Source organism: Amphiprion ocellaris, chromosome 16 (assembly GCF_022539595.1).
Source record: "Amphiprion ocellaris isolate individual 3 ecotype Okinawa chromosome 16, ASM2253959v1, whole genome shotgun sequence".
NCBI classification, from domain to species: domain Eukaryota; kingdom Metazoa; phylum Chordata; class Actinopteri; family Pomacentridae; genus Amphiprion; species Amphiprion ocellaris.
The window spans coordinates 9,227,388-9,253,734 of NC_072781.1; the positions used below are offsets into that span (position 1 = coordinate 9,227,388).

Genomic DNA, 26,347 nt, shown 5'->3' on the forward strand with positions numbered 1-26,347 from the left:
CTTTCACTATAGTTTTGATGCCTGTAAAGTATGCCACAGACAAACCATTTGAGCAGTTGTATGTTATTAAAGTGGAAAGTGGAGGCTACATGAGTAATATACAGTCACAGAAGACATCCAGCGTAGGCTATAATTATATTATCTCAATAAACCAAGAGAACATTAGGTGGTGGGCATGATCTTTCTGGGGCCTTCTCTCTTTGTCTCTCTTCCTCTGTATGAGGGTAAACTAAATTAAGCTGAAACAAAATTAAATATATAATGAAATGAAATTAAACAATATATTACATAATAGAGCAGAAAGATGGGGATGGCAGGAGCAGCTACAGCAACTCAGCCATGCACAGAAGAGGTAAGCAGTGTGGCTCAGACATTAAGGTAATACCACATTTGTGAATAGCAGAAGCTTGTTGAAGCGGATGGCTTGTGGATAGTACACAAATCACATAATTTTCATTCAAGACATCGCATTTTACAACCAGTCAGTGGTTAGATTTAGACAACAAATGGCACTCTAGTTAAGGTTAAGATTGTGGTTTTGACTGCAGATATATAAAATCCTTTCAGGTCATGGAAGATGTCTTCTGGGGCTGAGCGATAATTCTGAAAATTTTATCAAGATAAAATATTTAATAGCAATCAGTGCAGGTAGTTATTGATAATTTCGAATGATCCATTTTTAATAAAGACTAGCAGAATAAAGGTATGCTTTGAATTAAACCATCAGGCCTATTTGTCAGGGTACGCAGGTAATCATTTTAATGTTAACACAGGAATGATGCAGGATAAATTAATGACTTCACCTTGATTCGTGTTAAGTAAAGACAGCAAGTACAACCCAGAGGTGCCCGCTGAGTAAAAAGGGCAAAGCTACATCACACTAACAATAATCGTGTCACCATACTAAGGCGCCACCCCGGCCTCCGCACGTATCTTATATTAAATCTGTAAATCTGTCAACCCTTGGAGCAGGTCATCAGGAGATGGAGGACACAGGTGGAGGACTAAGGAGACCTGCACTGACACAACGAGGAGAGTGACGGAGGGTGAAGGGCCTCCATTATCAGGGGATATGACTGGCTGTTATGAGCAAAAAGGAGAGTACACTTGAGTGAGTTTCATGCAACTGAACTTTGTGTTTTTGGACAATTTCCATACTGCTATTGATGTAGTGTCTATCCCAGTTTCGCTTTTGTTTTAGTGCCCAGGCATAACTTCTTCTATATTCACGACAGTCCTTCCCTTACCAAGCGCTGTGCCTACGCATAACCATAGAAAATTGTCAGTGAGCATATTACCGATAGGTTCAGTAATGTATCTGTGACTAAACATAATGTGTCCTCATTATGCTGATTGAAAAATGAAATTGAGCTGCATTTCCTTCAAACACTTGCTGCTGCATTTCAATTGTATAGGAGCATCATTTCCAGGAGACAGGCCTGCATGAGAAAACAATATGGGGGACTCCATACTGCCACGCCAAAGGGTGGATTTAGATTTGTCTGGTGATTCAACAAGGCTTGGGGGTACACTTGATCTTTCACTAACAGTCAAAGGAAAGCAATAAACAGGGATGGAGGGCTCTGACTTTCTGCCTACCAGAGAATATCCGCCTCAGTCTGCTTTTCCCATTTCCACCGGGACAGAAAGGAACCGGCATCGAGATGTAATCCCACCTGAGTGTGTGTTTGAGATGGAGAGAGAGGGAGAGAGACTATGCGTGTGTGTTATTTCTGCTCTGCCCTGCCCAGGCAGACAGCCCCCTAATGTCAGATGACTGAGCGCCACTACAAAGCAGTTGCTATGGTTACCAGCCAGGTTCTGTGTACATGGATACTCATCGCAATTTTGATCTGCAGTGAAGCACTGATGGGAGAGCAAGAGTCCCACAGAATCACCTTCCCACCCACACACACATACACACACACAATCATGCTTCCACACGCGATATATAATGCATGTATCATATATGTAGAGAAATACACATGAAGAGATGCTCATTCACCTTCACGGAACACTCCTCAGTACAAAGAGTATTGAGCTGCATATCATTAGGATGAGCACGTAAGCAAACACAGCCTGCTGGGCAGAATTATCAGCCTCACCAGAAGTAGAACAAATCGCAGTAGGTGATGCACTGGGATATCTCTGTGCCTAGAAACCCCTTTAAAGCAACCAGTGCCTTTAACTCTCCCTGACTGTCACAACTACTCCGTTTTCCTCTCCATCTGAATCCATCCAAGTTTCTTTACTTTCTTTCCCTCTCTCTTTTACACACACACACACACACACACACACACACACACACACACACACACACACACACACACACACACACACACACACACACACACACACACACACACACACACACACACACACATACAGGGCAGACTGGGAGCAATCACTCAGAGCAGAAGATGAAAGGGAGAGGGAACTGTGTCCATGCCAGCAGAGCTGTGTGAGTGGGGAAGCGATGAAAGAGAGGCTCATTTAGTAAATTGACAGCTCCCTACAGGAGTCTTCATCTTCTTCACCATGAAAGGCTTGAATCCATCTAAACTCCTAACTATTCTCACCAAGCGTGAGGAAACTGTCACATTCCAGCAAACATTTACAATGACAGTGTTAGTATGTTAGTTTGAATCCATCTCTCTCTCCTTACTCCCACTGCAGCTTCATTAAGTCCACAGATGCACACAGGATGTCTGTGTAAATCAGACCAACTGTTAATACTCTGATGTAAGTTAAGATGTAAAAGGAAAGCTAGAATACATAGAACTAATGGACAGAAACAAGAGCCCTCGTTAGACATACGATACCTAGCACTGCTGGCTTCATCAATCCCCATCAATCTTGAAGTTTGTTTTTTAGACATATACTTTAATAATAATTAAAGTCCTAATTAAAAATGACTAGATCTAAACTAACAGCAAGCTTATCAGCTGTGCAGGTAACTATTAGCCTGGTGTATTTATCATCTCCAAAACGCTGCAAATTCTGTTCATGTGTATCAATGTTCACGTGTCCACTCTAACTATTACTATACTAGCAGTAAAATCAAAAAATTCCAACAGCTGTGACAGAACTCAGGACAAAGTTACTGCTATGTAATGTTTGAACTACACTCTATGTGTAATAGCTCAACTGTCTGAGGTGAAGAAAAATACATAGTGTAACTTGCAGTTAGATCCTGATTTGGACTGATCCTGTCTCCATGTGGGTGATAATTTTGAATTGTAAGTAATTAATAAGTTACTGCATTTGTTCCATGCATAAACATCTCACTTTGGAGACACTCATATGGATCCTACTGATGCTGCACGAATTTAGTAAACTCAGAGGAAAGAATCCTACAAACAGTGGAAGGCAACACATTAAAGTTTAGCTTTTAGTTTTTGTCAAATCTCTGATTCATTACAGTCCGTCTTTGTTGCAGCGAAGTTTCATTTTTACTGATATTTCTGCTTGTAATTGATTTAAAATTCTAGTGCACAGTGAATGAGAAAGTTGTTTTGGCATGCAAACTTCATCTTTTGCACTCCATGATGTTTTTGGACCAAATTTTGGAGCAGAAATGTGTACCACATCTCAAAGTACTGTCGTTTGTGCATGCCTTTATGTTCATGTGACAGCATGCCGTTAAGGCTTATGCAGTGTTGTACAGAATAATACAGACATGTTACTATGTCTGACCTAGTAAGATTGAGGTTGTAATTTTTCCAGTTAGGTTATGAGGGTGCTCATTCAGACATGAACCTGACACGCGCAGTTGCCATCAGAATAATGGAAAGGAGTTTGAAAGGATCTAATGTTGTCCATTACATTTTCTGATTACATAAGCTAAATGTGTTACTTCAATCCATAAATCACAAAACTGATAAAGGCTGAACTCGGTCACGTCTTTCCATAATTCAGGCAGCTAAGAGAATGAAAATGTTCAGCGCCGCTCAGTGGAGCAAAGTGGCAGACATCTTGCTAAGCTGAGAGGAAGAGGACATCAGAAATGGTGCTGAGGTAGAGTCAGTTTTTCAGTATAACCCTATTACACATTTTACGAAAGGGATGCAGTTGCACAAAGCACAATAGGACAGAAGAAAACACTACTGAAATTGAATCAAATTCTTAGTGTTATTAGTACAATACACTGTGTCCACTTCACATATAGTACCTTTGGAATATGTATCCAAGATAATGAACACTACACACTGCAGCTAAGTCTATATCTACTTTAATCAGCACACAGAATTAACTGAGATTATGTTGGAACAGGCTGAACATCAGCACAGCATCATACACATTTATATAAGTTAGATCACTGCAGATACATCGGGATTTGCCCACTAGTAGTAGAGTGCAGGAGAAATTCTGGGGGCAGAATGAGTGATGAAACAGAAAGGATGGCCAGCAGGGGAGAGGCACGGTAACTCATACTAGGAAAAAAGCCACAGTGAAAGCCTCTTACCTACTGCACAAACACCACATATGCTACCTCTTGTGCTTGACAAATAAACCCCCATCACACACACAGCGACGTGCATGCACAAACGCACACAAAATAAACACACACGCACTGGTTGAGCTGGCAGAGGCTCAGCAGAGTGAGCTACAATGTGGCGCACGGAGGCCACTGCAGCACAGAGAAGGCTGGACGGTGCCAGCCAAATAGCCAACTGAGATTCAACAGGGACGGAGCATCCGCTAGCTGCTGTGGGGATCAAATTAATTGCCCTACAGTATGTCTCCAGTGGGACCTGTATAAAAACAGGTGAGTAAATGTGTACATGGCAGTGGATTACACAGTGAATTATTCTGAAAGCCAACTTGGGTGTGAACACTCGTAATCTGTTTGCCTGAAGAAGGACCAAACTGTTGCACTTATCGAACTGTGGGTTGGCCAGATGATCAGTGTCCAACAGGTGTTGATGGATGTGAGTCTGGATTTGGAGGTTTGAGGTACTCACATACAAAACAAATGGGAAAACCTACCAGAACTCTGCCGGTGAGCGTCTGAGCGGAGATCATGACACCGGCCCAGTCTTTGACTGAAGTCATCCATCCCACTTCGCTGGCTGGTGCCTCCTCCTTCTCATCAGGACCCTTTAATGCCCTGTCTGCTGGCTGATTGTTAGCTGGGTTGTTCACCTTCTGAGCCTCCTAGAAGAAAAGACTGTGTGTAAGAAAACGGAGCAAAAAGGACATTGTCGACTATAAATGCGATCCCTAAGACCACCCCAGTTGTTTTTAAATATTAACAAATTACACATCAGTCACTACTGTAAAACAGCATTTCAATTATAGGATTTCTGTGCTCCTCAGCACATGCACATCCACATTCCTGATAAGCTGCAAAACCTCTGAAGTGGAATCGACTGTCATTGCAGCAGTCATGCCGTGATGGCATCCATCTGCTGTAAGCTGAATATGTGTAGTCAAATGAATGTACAAGTTAGGTAATGACAGACTGTATATGTAGTCACTCTAGTTGTTTTGCACATATGCCTCTTTAAGTTAATTGTCCTCGGGGTAGAGAACGTAAGACTGCTGTTTTCATGCAGGCCCTTTATCGTGACTTCTTGTGTCCAACTGAGTGAGCAGAGTTGCATGGCAGTTCATTGACATGCTTTCCTTGGCACAGCAGTCACTGCATGCAGCTGTTCCTTTCCAGCCATTCACTCACTCCTGATTTGACACACCAGGCATTCGGTTCCCCTGTCCTTCTGGCAGAAAATGGAAATGTGTAGCTTTCCTTGTGTTTTACAGCCTATGAGGCAACAAAATCCTACAATTACACACACTACACATGCAAAAATGTAAAGCAAAGGTTTGTGTGTGTCACATTCAGTCTCATAAAACCTTGAGGTTAGCCCTGGCAAACGGCGTCCATGGAGAATCCCTGGAATTGCAATAACTTCTAAGCCCCTTGATGGCGACCCATTGCTCCATTCCAAGGAGACAGGCTCACATTACCGCAGGGTACATATGTAGCGCTCTGAACAGATTTTACAACATACCTCCTCAAAGTGACATCCGACAAGTAGCCATCAAATCAGATTATGTGCTATGTCAACAAAGTGAAATTTGCTTCCTAGTACTGTATATGTCAAATGTCTACAGTTTGTTTGGATGACCTCATAACATCCAACAACGATGATGCACGTCAAAACGGTTTGTGTTTACTGAGAGTTTGTTTTGGCTTTTACACACTTTAATTCCAGGAACTCTATGGAGCGATAACGAGATGGAACCAAAGGCCAGGTGACCCCTGGGGTGACCGATATGTGCCCACATGCAACACAAAACAAACCAGACTGCAACTTGAGTGTTTCTGCAGGGCTAAAGAGCAGTGCTATTACAGATGAGCCCAAGAGAGTGCTCTGTCCATTTCAAGAGGATTGTCTGGTCAAATTGGATTACATTTGATAATGATATGGCATGGACACAGCTGCCATTTTCCTAATTTCATTCCAACCCCATAACAATGCCAATAAACTGGCCCTAAAAAAGCCTGACTTAGTCATCAGATCATTATCTGCTCCTGCCGTTGGGCCTCTCCATACTCCAGTGGCTAATTCAGTTACTTATGTTTTATATACTCATTAAATGACTTAGTGTTAGGAGACTCACAAACTTTAAAAATACCTATCAGGAGTATGATTCGAAGCATTTTGTTCTGTTTTTGAAAGTCACACGAAACCGGGGCCTGATAAGAAATGACAGCAACAATTACTGGATAAAGACTTTGCATTTGAGGTTTAAGGATTAAATCATAGTGTGTGTGCGTGTGTGTATACACAAATCCATTAACCTGCATGAAGACAAAGTGAGACTCTTATATGGCAATAACAAGGAGTGAATGAAGAAGAGGATGGAAGGATCTGTAGTCCGATTTACAGATAGTATGGAATGTAGAAGAGAAATACTCTGCAAGGGGAAATTTTGTAATGATGATGGGTGACGGTAAAACATGGGTGACAATTTGAAGGAAAACCCAACACACAGTGACTTACTAAGGTTCTGAGCCACTAACACCTGCCAGAACAGCTTCAGTTGCTCTTGACATTGATTCTTGAGCTGGAATTTTGCTGGAGGGATGAACACCATCATTCCAAGAAATATTCCCTTATTTGGTGTTTTCAAGATGGTCATAGAGAGCGCTATTGGTCCAAAAATCTCCAATAGGTGTTCAACTGGACTAAGATATGACTACAGCAGATGATTCACATCATTTTCACACGTATTGAATCATTCAGTGACTCCTAATACCCTATAGATGGGGGCATCGTCATCCTCTAACAGGTAACTCCTATCACGTTAGAAATGTTTCCTCATGGAGTAAAGGTGATCACTCAGAACAACTTTGCATTGATTTTCAGTGACCAATTAGCTCAAAGGGAACAAGTGGACCCAAACCATGCCAGTAAAATACCCTCCGGAGCCTAACGGAGCCACCAGATCCCATCTAAATAGGGGTCAAGCATTCAGGCTTTTCCTACAATTTGTCATCCATCTCTAGATTATAGCTTGGCACAAAGTCAAGTGCGGTGTTAGCTCTAATGGATGTGAATTACCTTCCACTCCTAGTTTAAGCCAAGAAGTGTGACCAAGTGTATCATTAAAATTAATTCCAAATTAATTGCAACTTAAACCAGTTCCTTTCTTAACTTTAAGCTCTTGCAAAAGCTTACAATACATGAGATGCTGCTGGATGGAAGCTAGAGAATTTGGTAAACTATAAATAGTTATTTATATATATCTAACTGAATATGCAGTCTGCATGACTAAGATTCTGTCTTCTCTAAAGCTCCCAACCACCTTCCGTCCATCACCCTTGAGTACTCACTTGACTACGTAGCCGGCACGCGTCTTGCCCGTCACATGGTGCAAATACTCTGCAAAGTGTGCATGCATGCGGGTCTAAGGTTTCACTCAGACTGGCTGTGTGCCTGCATGATAGCACTCTAGACATGTTATGTGCTAGTCTGTCCCCAGCAGTTACTTAAACAGGGCCCCAACAACCTCACACTCCACACACACACACATATACCACAGCAGGAACACGCAACATTACACTGGAACTACTGTATGTCATGCAAATCACATCTCACTGTGACTCACACCACTTGTTTCTAGCTCTCGTTTGCAACCGTTTCCTCCAGATTTGCTTTCAAGCATGCTGTAAATGCCTTCAGACATCTGTCCTGTCGCAACAATTTTGTAGTAAATACTGCTGACTGACGACTGACTGACAGGTTCAGAGTGCAGCAACACATGGACACATCAAACAACAATATCTCTGTACTTATATAATAAACTCTGTGTGTTTACCTCCATGTTGGACACATCTGATCATAAAACCTATACGAACGCATGCAGCAGTGATGTTTTTCTGTCCATAGTGGAAGGGAATGCATAAATAATGGATGCAGTCACAAACTGATGGCTGGGCAGACCAGAGGAGATAATGTAAACAAGGAATTTCTTCTAGTTCATTTGAGTAGCCGGCGGTCGGCTTAAGCTGAGGGGGGAGGGAAAAAAAAGGCACTGAAGCAGACTGTTATGGGAGAATCCATCTGCCAGCTATATATACACACCTGTGATGTCAAACCGAGAGGGAGACAGGAAGTGAGAGACAGACAGGCAGAGAGGGGAGCAGCAGGAGTCAGTAAATATGTTTACAACCAAACTCAAAAAAGGGACAAAATGATGTAATGAGAAGCAGATGACGATGAAAGAGGCAAAGACTTAAAATAAAGCTCAACACAGACATGCAGGAGACAAATTAAGCCACGCAAGAGAGACAGTTAATTCTGACACCCTGCCGGTGCTGTAGGTTTATTGAAAAAGCCTCCTAAACATTTTTAGAAAATCAAAACACTTTTTCATGGACGCTGTGTTTCTGCAGTAGGCACTGAATGACTATACAATCACTATTTACCTCTTTGTGTAATGTGTATTTATTGTAAACATGGAGTCCACCATTACCGTGCTGGATTACTACTATTAATTTCAATTTATTGATATAAGCCTTACTGCTTACTCTTCAGTCTCCCAAAGCCCTACTAGAAAAGTAGCTTACTGCTACTGTGAACATTTCATGTTAATATCACAGATAGGACACAAATTAAAGGGAAAATCTGAACCCTTGACCGTGACAGTAAAGAGATCTAGGGCTCTGTTGTGCTGTGGTATGCATGGTTTGAGTCCACTTGTCCCATGAGAGGGAAAGGTCACTGCAAATCAATACAAAGTTGTTCTGAGGGATCACCTTTATCCTGTCATGAAACATTTCTGTCCTGAGCTTCCAGGATGACAATGTCCCCATCCACAGGGCACGAGGGGTCAGTAAATGGTTTGATGAGTATGAAAATGATGGAAATCATATGAAGGGTTTGGAAGCAGAGTGGTCTAACCCACTTTTTGCAGTTTTTGAGAAAAATGGGTTCAAAGTTTTATATTTTCAAGAATTCAAAGTGCCACTGTAACGCTATATTTGGGTTGAAGGTTAGACCACATTGTCCATTAAAATCTACACCGTAAAATATTACAGAAATTATTAAAAAAAACACAGTTGTGATTTTTTTGTGGGTTAGACCCCTCTGCTTCTAACTCATTCATATGCTAAGGCCTTCATAGTCACCACATCTCAACACCTATATGGGATATGCTGACCGATGTGTTAGACAGCACCATCATAAAAGGAATATATTTTAAAGATTCATGTTTATCTCTCCAATCAGGTTTGGAGAATTGGAGAATTAATACCACGGTGCACTGTAGCTGTTCTGGTGACATGTGGTGGCCCAGTACCTTACGCAGACTGTTGTTTTTTTCCGTTAATTTGTCACCTGTCAGTATTTCAGCTGACAAAAGTGTTCAGCTGGCAAAACACAGATACGAGGCAACAACAGAAACTCGCAGACCATTTTTTGTCAGCGTATTCCTTTTAAACATCACAGGCAGTAATGGTACAAGATTGAGCAGCTACAGTGAGCTGTTAGATGAGCTGCAGGAAACAGCCTGCAAACCTCCAATTTCTCAGCAAAGTAAACAGTGTTACTATACCCTACTGCTGTATGAAAAACTGCTCAGAGAGTGTGCAGCATGAAATCAGACTGTGGTTGAAATTGTTAGTGACAGGCTTATTTATTTTTTAAAAACAGAAGTGAGACGATAGAATTACTGTAGCATTACACCACTGTTGTGCCCAAATCAAACGGGACTGAAAAGCTAAATATCACATTTAATGTTAAGTTGATTTTTCATGTCTGGCTTCTAATCGTTTTCTATGACTATCTGCATTGTTCCACTCATTTTGTGTGGATTTTTCAGCAGTTAATGATGACATAATCAACTCCGACAGCATGCAGAAATTCACTTCCAACTAAATGATTACAAATATGAGATGAGGAATACAACACTGACCAGATTTCAGCTCTCAATCTGCCCATTGCACCATTTGACTAATCAGACACTTCACAGAGTCACTAATGTGAAGCAAACTGATGCAACACCTGTTCAATTTTCTATTTAAAATGTATGTAGTTCATCTTTCTACTTCAAGAAGCCTTTTTATAATGAGACAGATGAACACTGTTAATATTAGGATTGTACCAATTAACAGAGCACACAGGGGAGGCCGGGTAATAATGAGCAAGAGAGCGACAGATAAAACATGACACAGGAAGGAAGACAAAGAGAAGAACTGACAGTGAGAAATCTACAGGACAGGGACAAAGAGGCACAGGCTACGGGGGAAGAGAAGGACACCCAGTCAAACAAAGAGTCAGAGGGAGGCAGAATGACAGAACAATAAAACAAAAGGGGGGGTGCAGAGATAATGACAGAGAGATACAAATTAAAGACTTTAAGAGAGAGCGCAAAACTTAGCAAACACGGGACAGACAGACAGGCGGAAGACAGTGACAGAGAGACAAAGATACTGCAAGACAAGGAGATAAACAAGTGGGTGAAAGACAGACAGCGGGGACAGATTAAGAGCAAGAGAGATGGGAAGTGAGAGTGGGAGAACAGGGGGGAGAGGGAGTGGGTGAGACAGAAAGAAAAGACAAGAGAGTGAGACTGAAGCATGCCCATCTGACTCCGCTGATCTAACAGGACTTGGCTTTAACGCAGCTGTTCCTCTGGCTTTCATCCGCATCGCTGGGGAAAACGCTATTCCAGTGTGAGAGGCTATTTTTAGATTCACCCTGGGAGACGTGAAACTAGTGAATCTCATAACATGCTCTGTTCCCCCTGTTTGCTATTTTAATGCCGGTACAGTTACCCAGTGTCCCTGGGTTACAGACTTACACTGGGTCACAGCAATAAGGGAAGAGGGGAGGAATAATACAGAGCCTCCACACATACTGAATCACAGGCATACATACATAAACAGGTGCAGGGCTGAATCTGACAACACCATGTGGAGAAAAGCTGTTATTTCTGTGTATGGGTCATGCTTACTGAACCTTATAGAACTAAAGAGGCCAAATGGTACAAGCTAATTACTGTCAGGCCATAGGAAGAGACTGTGAGGGGAGTGATGTGCTGTATCTGCTATAAAGAAATCCATAGTGTTATTGTTGCAGATGATTCAAAGCAGAGAGGATAAAGCAATAAAGATGAATATTCTGATTTGAGATAATGGGCTAAAGCCTGTTGATCCGTCGGCCAGGGGCTTACCTCGACTATCATCTGTTTGATTCAGGGATTACACAGGTACAGCCTGAAGTGAAATCTGGCCAGGATGGCAACAATATTTGTCCGCATTGTCAACACAATTCTCCTATCGCCACACAAATGTCATTTACAGAACTATGTAGCAAGGGTGCAAAGCTGCATATGGGATTTAGTAGATTCCATGAACACATTTACCATATGAAGAGCAAATCCGATTTTCTTATGCGCTGAAGTTTGAGTTTATCCAGTACAAACTACGTTTTAGAAAATTCATCATTGCGCGCTATGACACCGATGTGAGTCAAGCTACAATCCCAGAACCATCCCGAAACTGTCAAACATGCTATCACAGTGTGATCAGTGGTCTCACCAAGGATACCAAAGCTATCAGTGTCACTGAAAAGTTTGTCCATCTCCAGAATCATATTAGCCCTGTGCTGCCCCTCTGTGCCAGGCCTATTTTGAGCACTGCAGGCCAGCGTAGGATTAGATGATTTGTGGACACGGAACTAAATAGATGACATCCACAATATTGGCAAACAAGAAGACAAGCCAAACGGTTTACATCTCTCTGCATCTCCGCTGGACAGCACACCCATCTGCACGACAGGACAAGAACTCATTCCTACAAATGGCTGCACTCCAAGTATGCTTTTTGTCCCAATTGTGACGTCTCCCCGGCTCGCGGAGGGAAACAATAAGACAGTGATGTGAAATAGCATAATGTAAGCCTGGCAGCGCATGCTGTCTAAGACGTACATTCTTTCATATCCTTCCGCTCAAACAAAAGAGGACGGAATAAAGATACATCCACATTAGTGTTACTTCCTTACAACTGGAGGGAGAGTGAAAGAAAAAAAAAGTCTTGAACATATAGTCCAGTTGATTCATAATGCTGAACTGCACCTCGTCCATTGATACAACATTTCAAGCCCCAGTGGTCCCGGATAAAAATAGATGACGCAGTGAATTGTGGGAGATTGAAAGGTCAGCACTTGTCATCCGTAACGTCTTTGAGTTTTATCCTCTTAATGTCAGCAGATAATAGATGGCCAGTGGCTTAAATGAGGGCATACTAGAGATGTAGGGTATACAATAAAAGAACCCAAATGAAAGTTTTTCATCAGATGTAAAAAGCGAGGCGAGGGAGCAGAGAAAATGAGGAAACGTCCCGGCTTCAATCTTCACTCCCTTTAGATGCACTTGTTTGGCAGCTGAAAGCTTTATCAGTCAAGAGAACAAACAGAAAAACACTAACTGCAGGTTTCACAGTTTTCTATGTGTCTAAGCAATAAATGGCACCAGAGCACTTTCAGACCTCAAAAATCAATATCTTAATTTTCTTTGCACCCTCCATTACTCTAATCCCAAGAGAAGGCCGACACCACATCACAGGAATTTTACACGCAGCAATCACCTCTACTCTTGTCTGTGAACCCTAATAATTCCCCCTAAACAAGGTGAGAAACTGTCAATCAGACTCTGCCTCAGATTAAACAAATCTATTGCCTCATCTGCAGATCTTTTACTGTAGTAGACTGCAAGTACAGATAATGACCTCTGTAATCCCCACAGAAACCGGACGTTAGAAAGATTAATGGCCTCCGACGCACAGACCATGAAAACAAATAAGAGACAACATAATTACTTTAATGCAGATGGATGACTGCAAACTTAAATTACTGAGCGGAGGAAAAAAGAGTAGCACTAATGTGAAGTCATTTCAAACCACCACATAACACATTCTCTTCCACATGTGTAATAATTGGTCGTTTAATTCCCAACAGGTTTAATTTATGTTATTTTTTTCTTACCAATTTGGAGATGGCTTGTTACTATGGTGATGCACACGGGGCTCACATTCTTGTTTTCTGTGCAAATTAAGCCTGAATGGAAAAAGCTTCATATTGATCCATTTAATAAAAGATACAAATGCCCTTCAATGCGACTGCTGACATGAGAAGAATGTAGCAGGAATCTCTCTGCGGAAATTCTGCGCATTTCTTTGTACACTGAGAACATACAGTACGGTAAATGGCCAAGCTGAACCAGATTCCGACCTACAATGCAATCCCGAGGAGGTTACATATCACTTTAAGCCCATCTGAGAGTAGGAGGAGTGAAAAGACGCAGCATGGTTGAATGAAATTAGCCTTTCTTGTACTATAGACATCAGTGGCACAATCACCTGAGGCTAATTTCCACCATTTTGTATTACATCCCATGCACATGTGAATGAGTTTTCCTGAATGAAAATACTGTACAATGACAAAACATGGTTCTAATGCATTCTGAAATCACAAAAAATATATTTCCAATGTGTCACGTATTTTTAAAGAAGAGTGTGTTGCACTTTGACAGTTCTACCCGTTTACCACCTTTACATTAAATGCAACTCTGCCGTCTCTCAGAATGACATATTTGTCCTTGCCACGCTCTTGCTCCTTAGATCCACCAACCATACCCTGAAGGTTGACTCTATTTTCTATTATTGCTCCCACAAACAGGACTTTCATTCATTCAAGGGCGCAAGACAATTTTCTGCATCCGTGTGTGCCTATGTGTGTGTTAAGGGCAATGATTGATTTCTATTTCATCTGGGGCTCAGTTTGTGTCTGCATCGCTTACCACACCTATGAATCAGGAGGTAATAAGGTGCCTACAAGCTCGCAGCCTGTCTGGACCTCCCAGCCATAGAGCCTGTAGCCTGAACTCGTATCTCCGCTAACAGAGCTCCGTCAGCAGCGGGACACTCCCAGCTGCACACAGTAACACTACAGAGGCAGAAACTGAGGTCAGTTTTTAATGCAGCGTGCATTTTAAGCACATTTCAGCAGGGTGGGCGGCTTATTAAGACATATTCTCAGTTGCACGAGCATCTGCATCTGCTTGATACAGTAATTTTACATTCTTAAAGCCTGTAAAATTAGTTCCTGGGTCTCTCTTTGTTGTCTTAATGCATTCCAATCACATGGATTTGTGACCTAAGAAAAATGGCAAAAGTACCCTGAGGAATTAACATCCTTGAGTCTTCACAAATGTGTTCAATTCATTTCTTTTCTCATTTAACATCTGCAAAGCCAATTTTGGAGCACATTGAAAACTGCATTGTTTATACCCGTTCCTGCTAGAGAGCCAGCCAGCTTTCTCTCTGCATTTTGCGGGCACATTGCCACGTTTCATGGCAGATTACTTCCACTGACTGTTGATCTTTGACCAAGACTGTGATAATGCTTCTGAAGCTCTTAAAAATGTCACTCTTTCTGCAGCCTTTTGCAAACACAAATTACATTATACCAGCACTCCGCATTGTCTAAACAAATACACCGATCAGCCTCGAGGTCAAGTGAATAACACTGATTACCTCCCTGCAAATGCAACATTCTGCTGGGAGAAATTTTGCCCTGGATGGTACTTTGACACATGTCCCATTATGGCAACACTCCCTGATGGCAACGGCTTCTCCCAGCAGGACAATGGGCCCCACCACATTGCAAAATTTGCTCAGGAACGCTTCACAGAACATGGCAAAGAGCCCAAGGTGTAGACCCGGCCTACAGATTCCCTACATCTCAATCTACAGGATGCACCAGAAGAAACCCGGTCCATTGAGGCCTCACCCCGCAACACACAGGACCCAAAGGATCTGCTGCCAGACACCACAGGAGACCTCCAGAGATCCCTCAGCTTTGACTCTTATGGATCCGAGATGTTTTCATGGCACAAATGAGACCTAAACTAATAGGGAGGTGGTTTCAGTGTTGTAGCTGATCAGTACAGATTTCCCACTCTGGAAGTGAGATATAAAATAGACAAAATGACACTAACAAATACTTGATTATCAGTTATCTAATGTATCCTGACAGAAATGCAATCTGACATGTTAATCATAAAATTAATAAAAGGGTTTCAACTTTCATTACATATTGTATGATTCTAAATACTGCCAACTGTTTTCTATATTTGATCATGTTAGTAGTTGTTTCATTGGGTCTTGATTTACTGGGCCATTCTCAAGTTCTATAACAAAGATTTTCTGGATCTTGTAGAACTGAAAGTGTGACCTTTTCTCTCCACGGTCTTGTTACTTTCAAACCAGTCGGTGAATTTTAAGAGTGGCAGCACGAAGAACAACAACAGCCTTAATCAAGTAGTCACCTGTCTTAACGCTGATCCCCTATTGCTCTCAGAACACTTTAACGAGCTTTCCTCCTAAATACAGACAGACGGCTCGCTCTCCGTCAATAAGCAAGTCAGCGTACAACAGACAGATGAAATCGGGGCCCCATTACCTTCTACAGAACAGGCCGTTTAGGTGTTCTCCAAGAGCGGAAAACAACCAAGACGTTGGCTTTTGCCCTAATTGGCTCCCTGCTGTCTAACCTGCACTGATCAATGACCCCACTCTGTAAAGAGCAACATCCAGATATGACTGGCAGATGAATTTTTTAGCAGCAAAGTGGTAGGCAGTGCTGTATAGAGAAGTGCAGCCTTGAAAGCATACAAGTAAACAAACGGCTCAGCTCAGGATCACAACAGGTCGAATTAAGTTTGGGTCAGATGTGTTTCTTATTATATCTTTTGAACTTTTGTAATCATAAGCAAGAAACATTCACTTTTTCACTATACTACAGGCTTGTGCATTCTAATGTTTTTAATTATGAAAGTGAATATCACCTTTATTAATCCCTGAACCCCAAGCAGTTTTTCCGTGCTTTATGCTGCTTTCACATTTTTATTCACTGAGTATGGATGTCTCCATATAGTATAGATAGTTTACTACTTACATTTTTTATTGTCTCTGCCCTGTGTACATTCTGCAGATCAGCCAAAATGTCCTGAAATTTTCTGTATGTGACTGTTGGTTACAAATGAGTCACAAATTGCTTCCCAGTTGCACAGAGAAGTGCAGCATTTTTAGTTTTTAACAGAATTTGGTTAGGGCAAATGTTCATTTTTAACTAATTTTTAATTGAGACATGTAGAATAAAGTTATTTCACGTAACTAACAAAATTTCAAGCTTAGTTTTGGTTGAGTTATGTGACAGAGCAGCACGTCAGAGATGAGTAGTTCAAGGACCTTCTGAAAGTTTAAAAAAGGATGATTCTTTCTGTTACATAAATGGTATAATTTCAGTGATTTTTTTTCAAAAGATAACAAGCATCGTTTCATGGCTTAAGCTTGTAATAGTCTGTGTCAGAGGGATATGATTCACTGAACGGTTTGTATATATGTTTAAATGTATGCACAGTTCAGCATATACATAAATATGCACTTGCACTCAGTCCAAGAAGAAGGAATTTGAATGGTTTGTTTATCACCAATCAGAGTGCATTCATTAATCAGTTTAATAAAAATGTCTCTAATGGGACAAAGAGTTTTTGATCTTTGTGCTTGATTTAATACCAGTGTGCAAGTCCAACACAAAATTAACTTTAGCATAACAACAGATACAGCTTGGCAGATCTATCAAGTCATTTGTTTGGATTCAGCCAACAAGAAAACAGCTCTGTTTTTCAATGAATCAGTCACTCCAGAAAATGTGTAACTACAGAACAACACGAGTGGGAGAAGCTGCATGATGGGAGTGCTGCAGTCTCTGCATAAGAAATGAATGACTAAGTATGAGCACAGACCTTCAGCACACCACAGCTAGCAGATGTGCATCTATATGCAACAGCATGTCCTTGTCGAATGTTTTCTGATAAGCGATGATTCACAAAATTACAAAATCAGCTTCGAATGTTAAATGAGGAAAACACACGTCCAGTTTATCCCTGATAATAGTCCCCTGAGCTTTGAGCATTCAGCTGGTCAGAGCACAATGGTACGCTAATCTTTTTAAGACGGATCAATACGTCTCTTTGAGCTTTGTTTTTCTATAGATTACTGTATCTGCTTGTGTGACGCATTGCTACAATTAACAGGTCATGAGCTACCTTCAGAGCTCTCACACTGCTTAACCTCTTTGTGGTTTCGTTTGATTCGTCCTGTCCTCTTGAACCACCATCCAAACAAAACACTATCGCACCAATTCACACGTATAAGCGCATATCCCTCAATCTTCCCATTCTCCTTATCTTCTCCTTCTACTGCCAGTGTCATCTCTTTTTTCTCATCCTACCTATTCACTTTCCCTTCAGTATCTCTCGTTTCTTTTTGCTCTCTCATCTGCTCTGCTCTCTTTTCCACTCCACTCCACTCCACCGACTTAAGAGAAGCCTGAAGAGACCAAGGAGATTAGGCTCTCTTTGCTTGAGAGACAGGTCTCATTACCTTTATCTTCTCCTGATGCAATAATACTCTCAAATCTTTCGCTGATGCCAGCCGGCATACAGGACTATATGAATTTATTTTGGCAAGTTAAAGCCCCACATTTGATGGAGAACAATAGCAAAAAAAGAGGTATGGGTTTGAATTTTAATTAGTTTCCCTGGTTAATTGTTTAGTAAGGCTAATTTGGCTATTAGGGAGCATTAAACAAAGCTGGATTTCAATTCTTTCTCTTTCCACAGTCTGAATATGTGTCAGTTAAGTCCACAAACTATATCGCACAATACAGGGGTCAACAATGTTATTTGGGAAATGTTCTTGTTAAAGGCAGTAAAAAAAGGCAGTCATCTGAGCCTAATGATTCAGAGACTTGCCCTTGATTTGAGAACAGCTCAGAGGCTAACAAATGGAAGTGCAAATGATTTTCTAACTCTAGGCTCATTTAATCATTTTAAATTTAGATCTCATGCCTCCCACTGGGGAAAATAAATCAGCTTCCTTCATACGGAATTTGCATGTTTTAACCCTGGAGTGAAAAAGAGGAAACGGGGAGAGGGCACGCTGCCGATTGTTATGGCTTGTGTTCTCCTATCAGCCCACACCAAGGCCCCCAATGTGCTCCACGGGGAAGTTTGTGTTTCTTTACTGCGACCCCAGACAGAGAGTACTTTGACCTCAGATAACAAGATCCATTAAGTGGAGCTGGAGTCTGGATGAAACATCACAGCAAGTTTGTGTACACGTTCTCGGGCCTATAGAGAGTCGGTGTAATTATGCAAGATGGCAGCGCAGCAAACCAATCTGTGCGTTTACGAGAAAAGGTCATTGCCTCCGGAGGAACACTGGACCGTACTGCAGAGCATTAGGCCTCTATGTGATGTCAAGTGTAAAGTGAGCTGCTGGGGTTGGACCGAGGCATCCTCTCTACCACTGTATGGTGTTCAACGTCACAAAATCAAAGGATTTCCACTATAGAATCAAACACTCACTGACAAGGAACACAGGGCTCAAAAGGAAGCACTCTGTATCCGTGTTTGTTTGTGTTCACTGTAAGACAAGCTCTGGTTTCCGCTGTGATCTGCCTGTTCCTATTGCCATTGTTGTCGGAGCAGGTTTCGGATTTGAGGAGCTGACAAAAAGCATTGTGGGATTGCCTTTGGCCTGAGGTCGGGAGAGGCATTCCCTGTGATGGCGATGCAATGTGGAGGTGGTTCACGTGGGTAGGGGTTGGAGGAAAACCACCTCCCTGGAGTCAGCAGTTTGACCCTTGCAGGCTTGGAACAATCTGCACTGTTGAACTCAAACAAACCACACTGAAAATTCAGCACAAAAATAATACTGATAAAAAAAAGTGTGTGTCACAGTGTGTTAGAGAGTTGGCTGCAGCTTTCACATGGGATGATGTGAAGACTGAATCAGCTCTCCTCTACTGTCCACACAGCGTGCACTCGATCACAGCACCACTGCTCGAACCCAAGGACAAGTCACTGGGGGTGACACACAAAATGTGTTATGGCTGCATTTGTATGACAGGGAGGCATTTAGTTTATGAAAATATGCTGAAGCAACAATGCAGGCAATAAGGGAAGAGAGAGAGAGAGAGAGAGACGGTGTGTGATTATTAAAGGCGGTCATTACGAGGCTTGACATTCTTAAACAGAGCTGCCAGTCAACATAATGGTTGCAATTACATATACAGTATTCTTTTCTATCAGTTGAAAATATGTGCAAAGGTACTATATAAAGACGCCGTGTGCAATATGTCATCATGAAAAGCCTTTACATTTGTGCTTCATCTTCAATTTGAGATGCCATAAAGCTATGAGCTAGCCTCAGTAATCCACTCATCTAGATGCATTATGCCTGTTGCAGTGAAGTAACCTCCAGCTCATGAGCTTCTCTTCAAATGCAGCAGTGAGGAAATCCACATCGCTAATCCCCAGCCTTAGTGCATTTATCTAACCGGCTCTGGGTGTCCTGTGAAGGTTTACTGTAAGAACGTCTTCCTTTCCTTTTCACCAGCTAATAGCCACTGTTAATCAATACTGTTGTAAGGGCTTTTTAGTGCTCAGCACCAGGCTCATTTGTCAAAATAAAAGCCGTAAGAGCCCATGGGGCTAATCAAAAGGAATGAAGCAACAGGGAAATTCGCAGCTTGGAAACATGAGACGTGGCCGGGGAGGGGTGTCGATGGAAGCATGCTCAGTGGTAGCTTCAGATTACAGCATACAGTGAATTGTTGCAATTTCTATTGAGAATATCATTTTCCATTTTGCAACACATCAGTCTTAAATAAATTCAGTTGTTTTCTTTGGAAAATATTTGATAATATTTTGAGTAAATAGTGGGAAAAGGTTAAAACCCTGCAATTCAATTCCACCACTTGCAATACATTATATTAGGGGGAAAAACCCTTGTAGAGCAAATGCTAAAAGTTTGTGATTTAATTTATAAGTCAGTGTCTTCTCACACTGGCTCTAATTGCAGTGTGATTTTATGTTTGGCTCAGTAACTATCCCAGGAACTTGCAAGCCTCTGCATTCATTTTAGAATTAAGCTTTACAAATTTAGTCAGTGACATTTCGGAATTCAAGTTGTTTTAGAAATCGGTTCCATGCATTTAAAAAAAAAACAAAACAAAACATGTAATTCAAATGTACGAGTGGCACCAATTATCCTCTGCAGAAATCCACTACAACTCCATAAAGAGAAAAGTCCGGCGTACGTGCATACGGCACAGGGGGAGGATGAGATCATGATGGACAAACGTCGCTCTCATAAGAGCAGTCCAGCTCTCATCGCTTGTCGCCTAGCAACAGAGACCTGGCGGGCAGACAGTAGGTGTGTGAGACAGAGTGTGTGGGAGGGGAGGTTTGGAGGAAGAGAGGGGAGGGAAGAGGGAGGGACAGAAGCAGAGAACAGGGAGAGGAAAAAAAGGCACAGAGGCAGGCTGGGAGAGAGAAAGAAAGAAGGAAAGGCAGAGAGGAGGTGTGATGGAAGACGCCGGTGGGAGAGATGAGGGCCATGTCAATAAACGATTGTGTGGAGTAATCAGGAAAGTGATAATTCACCACCCTGAGAAGGAGATGTAAACACACGGTGCACATCTTAATTATACCGCATACAACTGTGTAGGCTACACAATGAGCCAAACAACATGGAGGTCAGGAGATCTGATGCTATTTCAAGTTTATTCACATTTCTTGGCCTTAACATGAAATCAATAACACCCTTAACTGTGAATTATAGTTTAATATAGTTTACATTGACCACAATTTGTTCAATACTCACTATGAGAACGACATGTAGGGTTAATACACAAACAAACAAACAGAAAAATGTAACAAAAATACATCACCTCTGTTACCTTTCTGTGTTGTGAAACATGAAAGCTGTTTTGTTGATGCCTCAAAATATCAATTGTTTTATTCCCACCACTGACCATGTTGCTGTTTATAGACGTTCAGTTCACTCCATGATTTTGTGTGCACAGAATCAAAGCTCTAACAGAGGTAAGATATAACACCACAGCACCGGGAATCAAAAGACCGATCAGTGGCGCATCGTAGGCCTTTTGATCAGATTACGTTTGCTCCAATTTCAACCTTAAAATAATCTGGTTAAAGGAGGTGACATGACAGCTGCAATAGTCATAGAATAGCTTTAATCTTGTTATTATGAAATTATGGTGTGCCCGTAAATGCACAGCTTGTGTCGTATGGCCAATCTGTCCTGCCCAATAATCCAGTCCCCACCTCCTTGATCCTGAGTTCCTGGAAATTAGCAGGTACAGAAAATGAATGAACAGTTTATCTACGTAAATCTATGTTGACAATGTGAAATGGTGTGACATTTAAAGACTTCCTACGCTGTATGAGCTCATGCAAAGCTAGCACCTGATCCTTTCTGCTGCCATTCTGTCACCCTATAGTATAGTGTCTGTTTTTTCTGTGCTTTCACTTATGGAAAATGAACAGCTGAGAGCTTGACAGTCAGTTGTAACTCATTTCTTCTTAAAATAAAAAAATAAAGCTATATCTGCTAGAAAAGCAAGGCAAAGTTTTTCATTTTGCAAATTAAAGAGACTTTACCCCATTAAACTAATATGTTAAATCAAACCACAGACAGTTACTCTGAAACAAACATTAAAAAAAATCTTATAATCTGATCAACAGCTGAAAGTGAAACACAATTTTGCCATTCAAGAAATTAGTAGGGAAACACAAAAGCAGCTAAGCAGTTGGCTTCACGGTACTACAAGACACACTCTGTGCCAAAAGTAGGAAAAATAGCAGGAGTCTGATTTAAGCACACAAAAATTTAACAGAAGAACACAGTGAGAAGACTGTGTGAAAAATGAACTAGGCTTTTCATATTCTTTTAAATGTGAATGAACATTTCAAGGTCTGTGCAGGCTAAACATTTTAGGGCTTGCTCTGGGGGTTCAGGCATATGGATTCTGCAATGCGTCTTGAGACAATCTGAACTGTAATTGGTGCTATATAAATAAAACTGAATAGAGTTGAACTGAATTGAAATGAGAGAAGAATTCACATTTTTTTAACCAGGGTTGAAAATGTCAAGGTGACACATTTCAAATCTTTATTTCCACGTTAAAGGTGGCGCAGTATATGCAAAGGAAGGGCGTTCTAATAGTGCAGGTGGCAAAATACCAAAATACCATCACTTTATTTTTAGCTTGGTGGAGGGTGAAAAATAGTCCAAGTGCAACCTTGGTACACACTCAATCCCTGCGGCCTAGGCTTTACAAGACATATATTCTCCCGCATTCGTCTAATGTCACCAACAGCAGCCAAGTCTCAAGGAAATGTCAATGACAAGGAGAGAGCTGTGCTAGGGTAACTTAAGAATGCCATAATTCATATCGAGCTTTAATGTGATCATATTTGGTCACACCACAGCTCGCCAATACGTGCTATACCTCTTGAGCCAACATAAACCCACCACGTGCTCCACATGCTCTGTCATTCATTCTTCGGGGTTTTCAGTTGTTGATCTCTTCCTGTCAGTCAAAATTCAGCTTTTCACATAACACGACCTGCTTGGCGAAAGCAAACAATGTTTTGCGCTCTATACGCTGGATGTGCAAGGTTCGTGGTCTCCAGTTACATTTCATCAAACCCATTATTGCAGAGTTTTGTTCCGACGTGCTAGATTCAATTCTGAGGTAGCGTCTGCCGATCGATCAGCATAGCGGCGTTGAATACTGCGGGAAAAATAGTGTAACAGGAGACACTCTCTTGACCAACTTGCTGATGGAAAATATCCAAGGGACCTCAATAATGGACCCAACTGACAGCACTCTAATTCAATCACGTGTGTTGCAGTTGCGACTAAGCTGCCTCCAAATACCCCCGTCTATTTTAAACCCTCTCCAACAATGACAGACCAAGAAGACTCCAATATGCCTGAAAAAACATTACGCAAAAGGAAAGAAACCAAACACCCGGGGCTCTCTCTGTCTGGCATGTGTGAATGTGTATTTCAGTATGCATGTATGTGCAGGCTGCATGCCTCTGCACAGCCTCAGTGTGTCATAAAGCCGTATTTTTGTGCTTGTCCTATAGCTGTGTTCAGAACATAACACAGTCTACGAGAAAGAGTAATGGGCACGCTAGAATGTGATGCCATATAGAGATTGTTGAAATAATGGAGCTGCAGTAGATATGGTTCATTACATAGCAAGCAGGATAGACTGTAGATGAAAAATAGTAAAGCTACAGCTTTAATCACATCTCTTCACACACAATTCAATCCCCATGACAGAATTATTTCACCGTATAGTCTTATCTTTCCCCACATGAGCACTGAAAAAACAAGAAAGAAATATATTTGAATGGGTTTATGGCAAGATTGAAGCTATTTCTTTTGCTTCTTAATCAGAGCGCGCTGGTGCCCTACAGCTGTTGTTTACTATTAAAGTAGGATTAGGGACAAGTTTTTGCCGGGTAGTTCCAGGAGACAGCGCTGATGACATGGTTGTTCCCAGAATGCCTGGGTCTTTGCAATCATTTCCTGCACAGTGTCAACCCAGCAGGGACAAAGGCTCTCTCCTCATCTGCTCTCTAGCCACAAGACTAGAAAGACAATTAATCAAGTGAGAACGAAGGCCACATGCGACTAATTACAGTCATTACAAGTTGGATTCATTTTTCTTCCTATTTCCTCTGTTGCAACAAACATAGTTTTAGTGAATCTCAAAAAACACCAGGATTGGAAAGAGTCATCGGATCAAGAACACTGTGTATATATAAATAAAGCGCCGTATAGGGTGGAAAAATGTCCTGAGGTATTTTTAAGTTATTGATTTATGAATATCAGGGTAAAGAATGCCATCTCCCAGCTAAGTCGTGGTCCCATCAATAATTCAGCAACAGTATCTGTGTCCGCACAACAAATGAACAACACATTGGCATCTCCATTATTCATGAGAGATCCCACCTGTAGCACCTCGGCTGTATTATATGCGTCCCATAGGAAGATTTGCAGGATCTCTGTGCAAACTGTTAAATGCAGTATTTATACAGTGGCACTACACTGATATCAGGATGTTCAGCAAGTGGAGCTAACACGCTTTGCTGCTGCATTTTCTTGACACGACTCGAATGAGAAAATCCATGCAGTCCATAGCTTCTGGGAAATGTCTGTGCAAAGACTTAAAGATGACCATTCATGCAGTATGACGGCTCACACAAAAACATATCTGTGTATTTTAGAAAGATAATAATATGGAAAAAATAGAGCAAAAATGCAGAGGGTAATTTTATGATTTAATGATATTTGTGACAAAGCAGAGTCACCTTTAAAACCACAGGAGGCTCCCAGCTGTTCTGTGTTGTTTTGTTTTTTCCTGGAACAAAGAGGAGGACAGAAAGCATCCATGCCTGGCAGTAATTGGAATGGCAAAACAAAAAATAAATGCAATTTGCCTCTGAACCCTGCTGACATAGACATTGATAACTTCTAAGGACCATTTTTTTTGGCAGGAGAATTTAATTGCCTTGATTTGTCCTTCAATTTCAAATCCCAGAGAGCTAAAGGCTGTAGGTGCACTAGTAAAAGTAATTCTGAAAGGGAAGTCCAGGTGATTTCTACTGAAACTCCTAAGATCACTGTGACCTGGGTAACTGGGAATCCACACAGACATATAGTATCCCAGCATTTTTTGGAACATAGTGCCCAAAACATTTTCAAATTAAAAGCAGTTTTATTATTAGACCCACAAACTGCCGTTCTCCCAGGTAAGCCACATAACACAGCAGGGGTATCACTTTCACTGTGTTCTATTAAATGACCCCTGCTCTCGTATGAACTTGCAACCAGGAGGGTCACGACCCGCCGAGAGGTGAAAACGAGGTCAGGCTTTACGACAGAAAAAAGGCCACAAGCAAGAGAACTACAGCACTAATGCAGACTGATGTTGCACATATATTGTATTGTATAAGATGACACTAATATGACCATTCACATTAAGGTCGCATTAATAGAAAAGTTGATCATATTGGGAATAAACTTTACTTCCTAAACTCGAGTTTCCTCTGGCTGCTGAGTAACTGCACCACATCATGAAACAGTGGAGTGCACACCCTTCTCATAAATGGTGATTTGTAATTTTTACCCTCTAGTTTTCATGTGAATAATACAATTAACCAACTAACTAAAGCATCCAATTCTCCCAGTAGCTTCATATGTTCTGCAGACATGAGAGCAGTATAAAACTTTTCATCTAACTCTTGGCATTCATGCATTTTCCAATATTTAAACTGTTTCTGAAAAGCTTTTTTCTTGACTATGTTCTGGAGTTAAAGCTCATTCGTTTCCAAGCCTAGCTCTTTTCAAACTGCCTCCGTATGTGCACACTGTGACACACAGCGTGCACAGAAAAGCAAACCACCACCACCACCCGCATGTCATACACTGCCTAAATGTCAGACTCCTAATACTTTTAATGGTGTGTGTGTGTGTGTGTGTGTGAGTGTGTGTGTGTCTGTGTGTGCTGCATGTGTGAATAAAAACAGCAGGGCCAAGGCAGGCCTAGAGAAGGCAGTAAATCACATGATGCATTGCAATCTCTATATATCACAGCCGCTGCCATTCTGCCCACTGGCTTCCCACTGCTGTTCCTAGTCCCGTCTCTGTATTTCAGTCCTCTAAAAAGACTCCTGAAACTCAAGCCGTCTCAGGGTAGCATTTACGAATTCAGAATGTTTGGCTTAATTTAATGTTTTTGTGTGCAAAAATGTCCTTATCTAAAGTAGCTGCGTTGTAACAAAGAAGCTCTCTTTCTTTGTGTTACTGGACCAGAGTGTGGAATTGGACGTAATGACTAGACTCTGGAAGGCTGAACAAGACTAAGACAGATCCTCTTTA

The 26,347-nt window shown here is 41.5% G+C and overlaps 1 protein-coding gene across 28 annotated transcripts in view; it reads right to left on the bottom strand.

Annotated features, from left to right (window-relative positions):
• The window catches only part of kcnma1a (potassium large conductance calcium-activated channel, subfamily M, alpha member 1a), a 158,029-nt gene that overhangs the window by 114,937 nt on the left and 16,745 nt on the right, over positions 1-26,347 (bottom strand). For all 28 annotated transcript variants that reach the window (XM_055018971.1, XM_055018979.1, XM_055018973.1 and 25 more), the window contains exon 2: positions 4,990-5,157. In XM_055018971.1, coding sequence (XP_054874946.1) covers positions 4,990-5,157 — 168 coding nt within the window. The remainder of the gene's footprint in view (positions 1-4,989; positions 5,158-26,347) is intronic.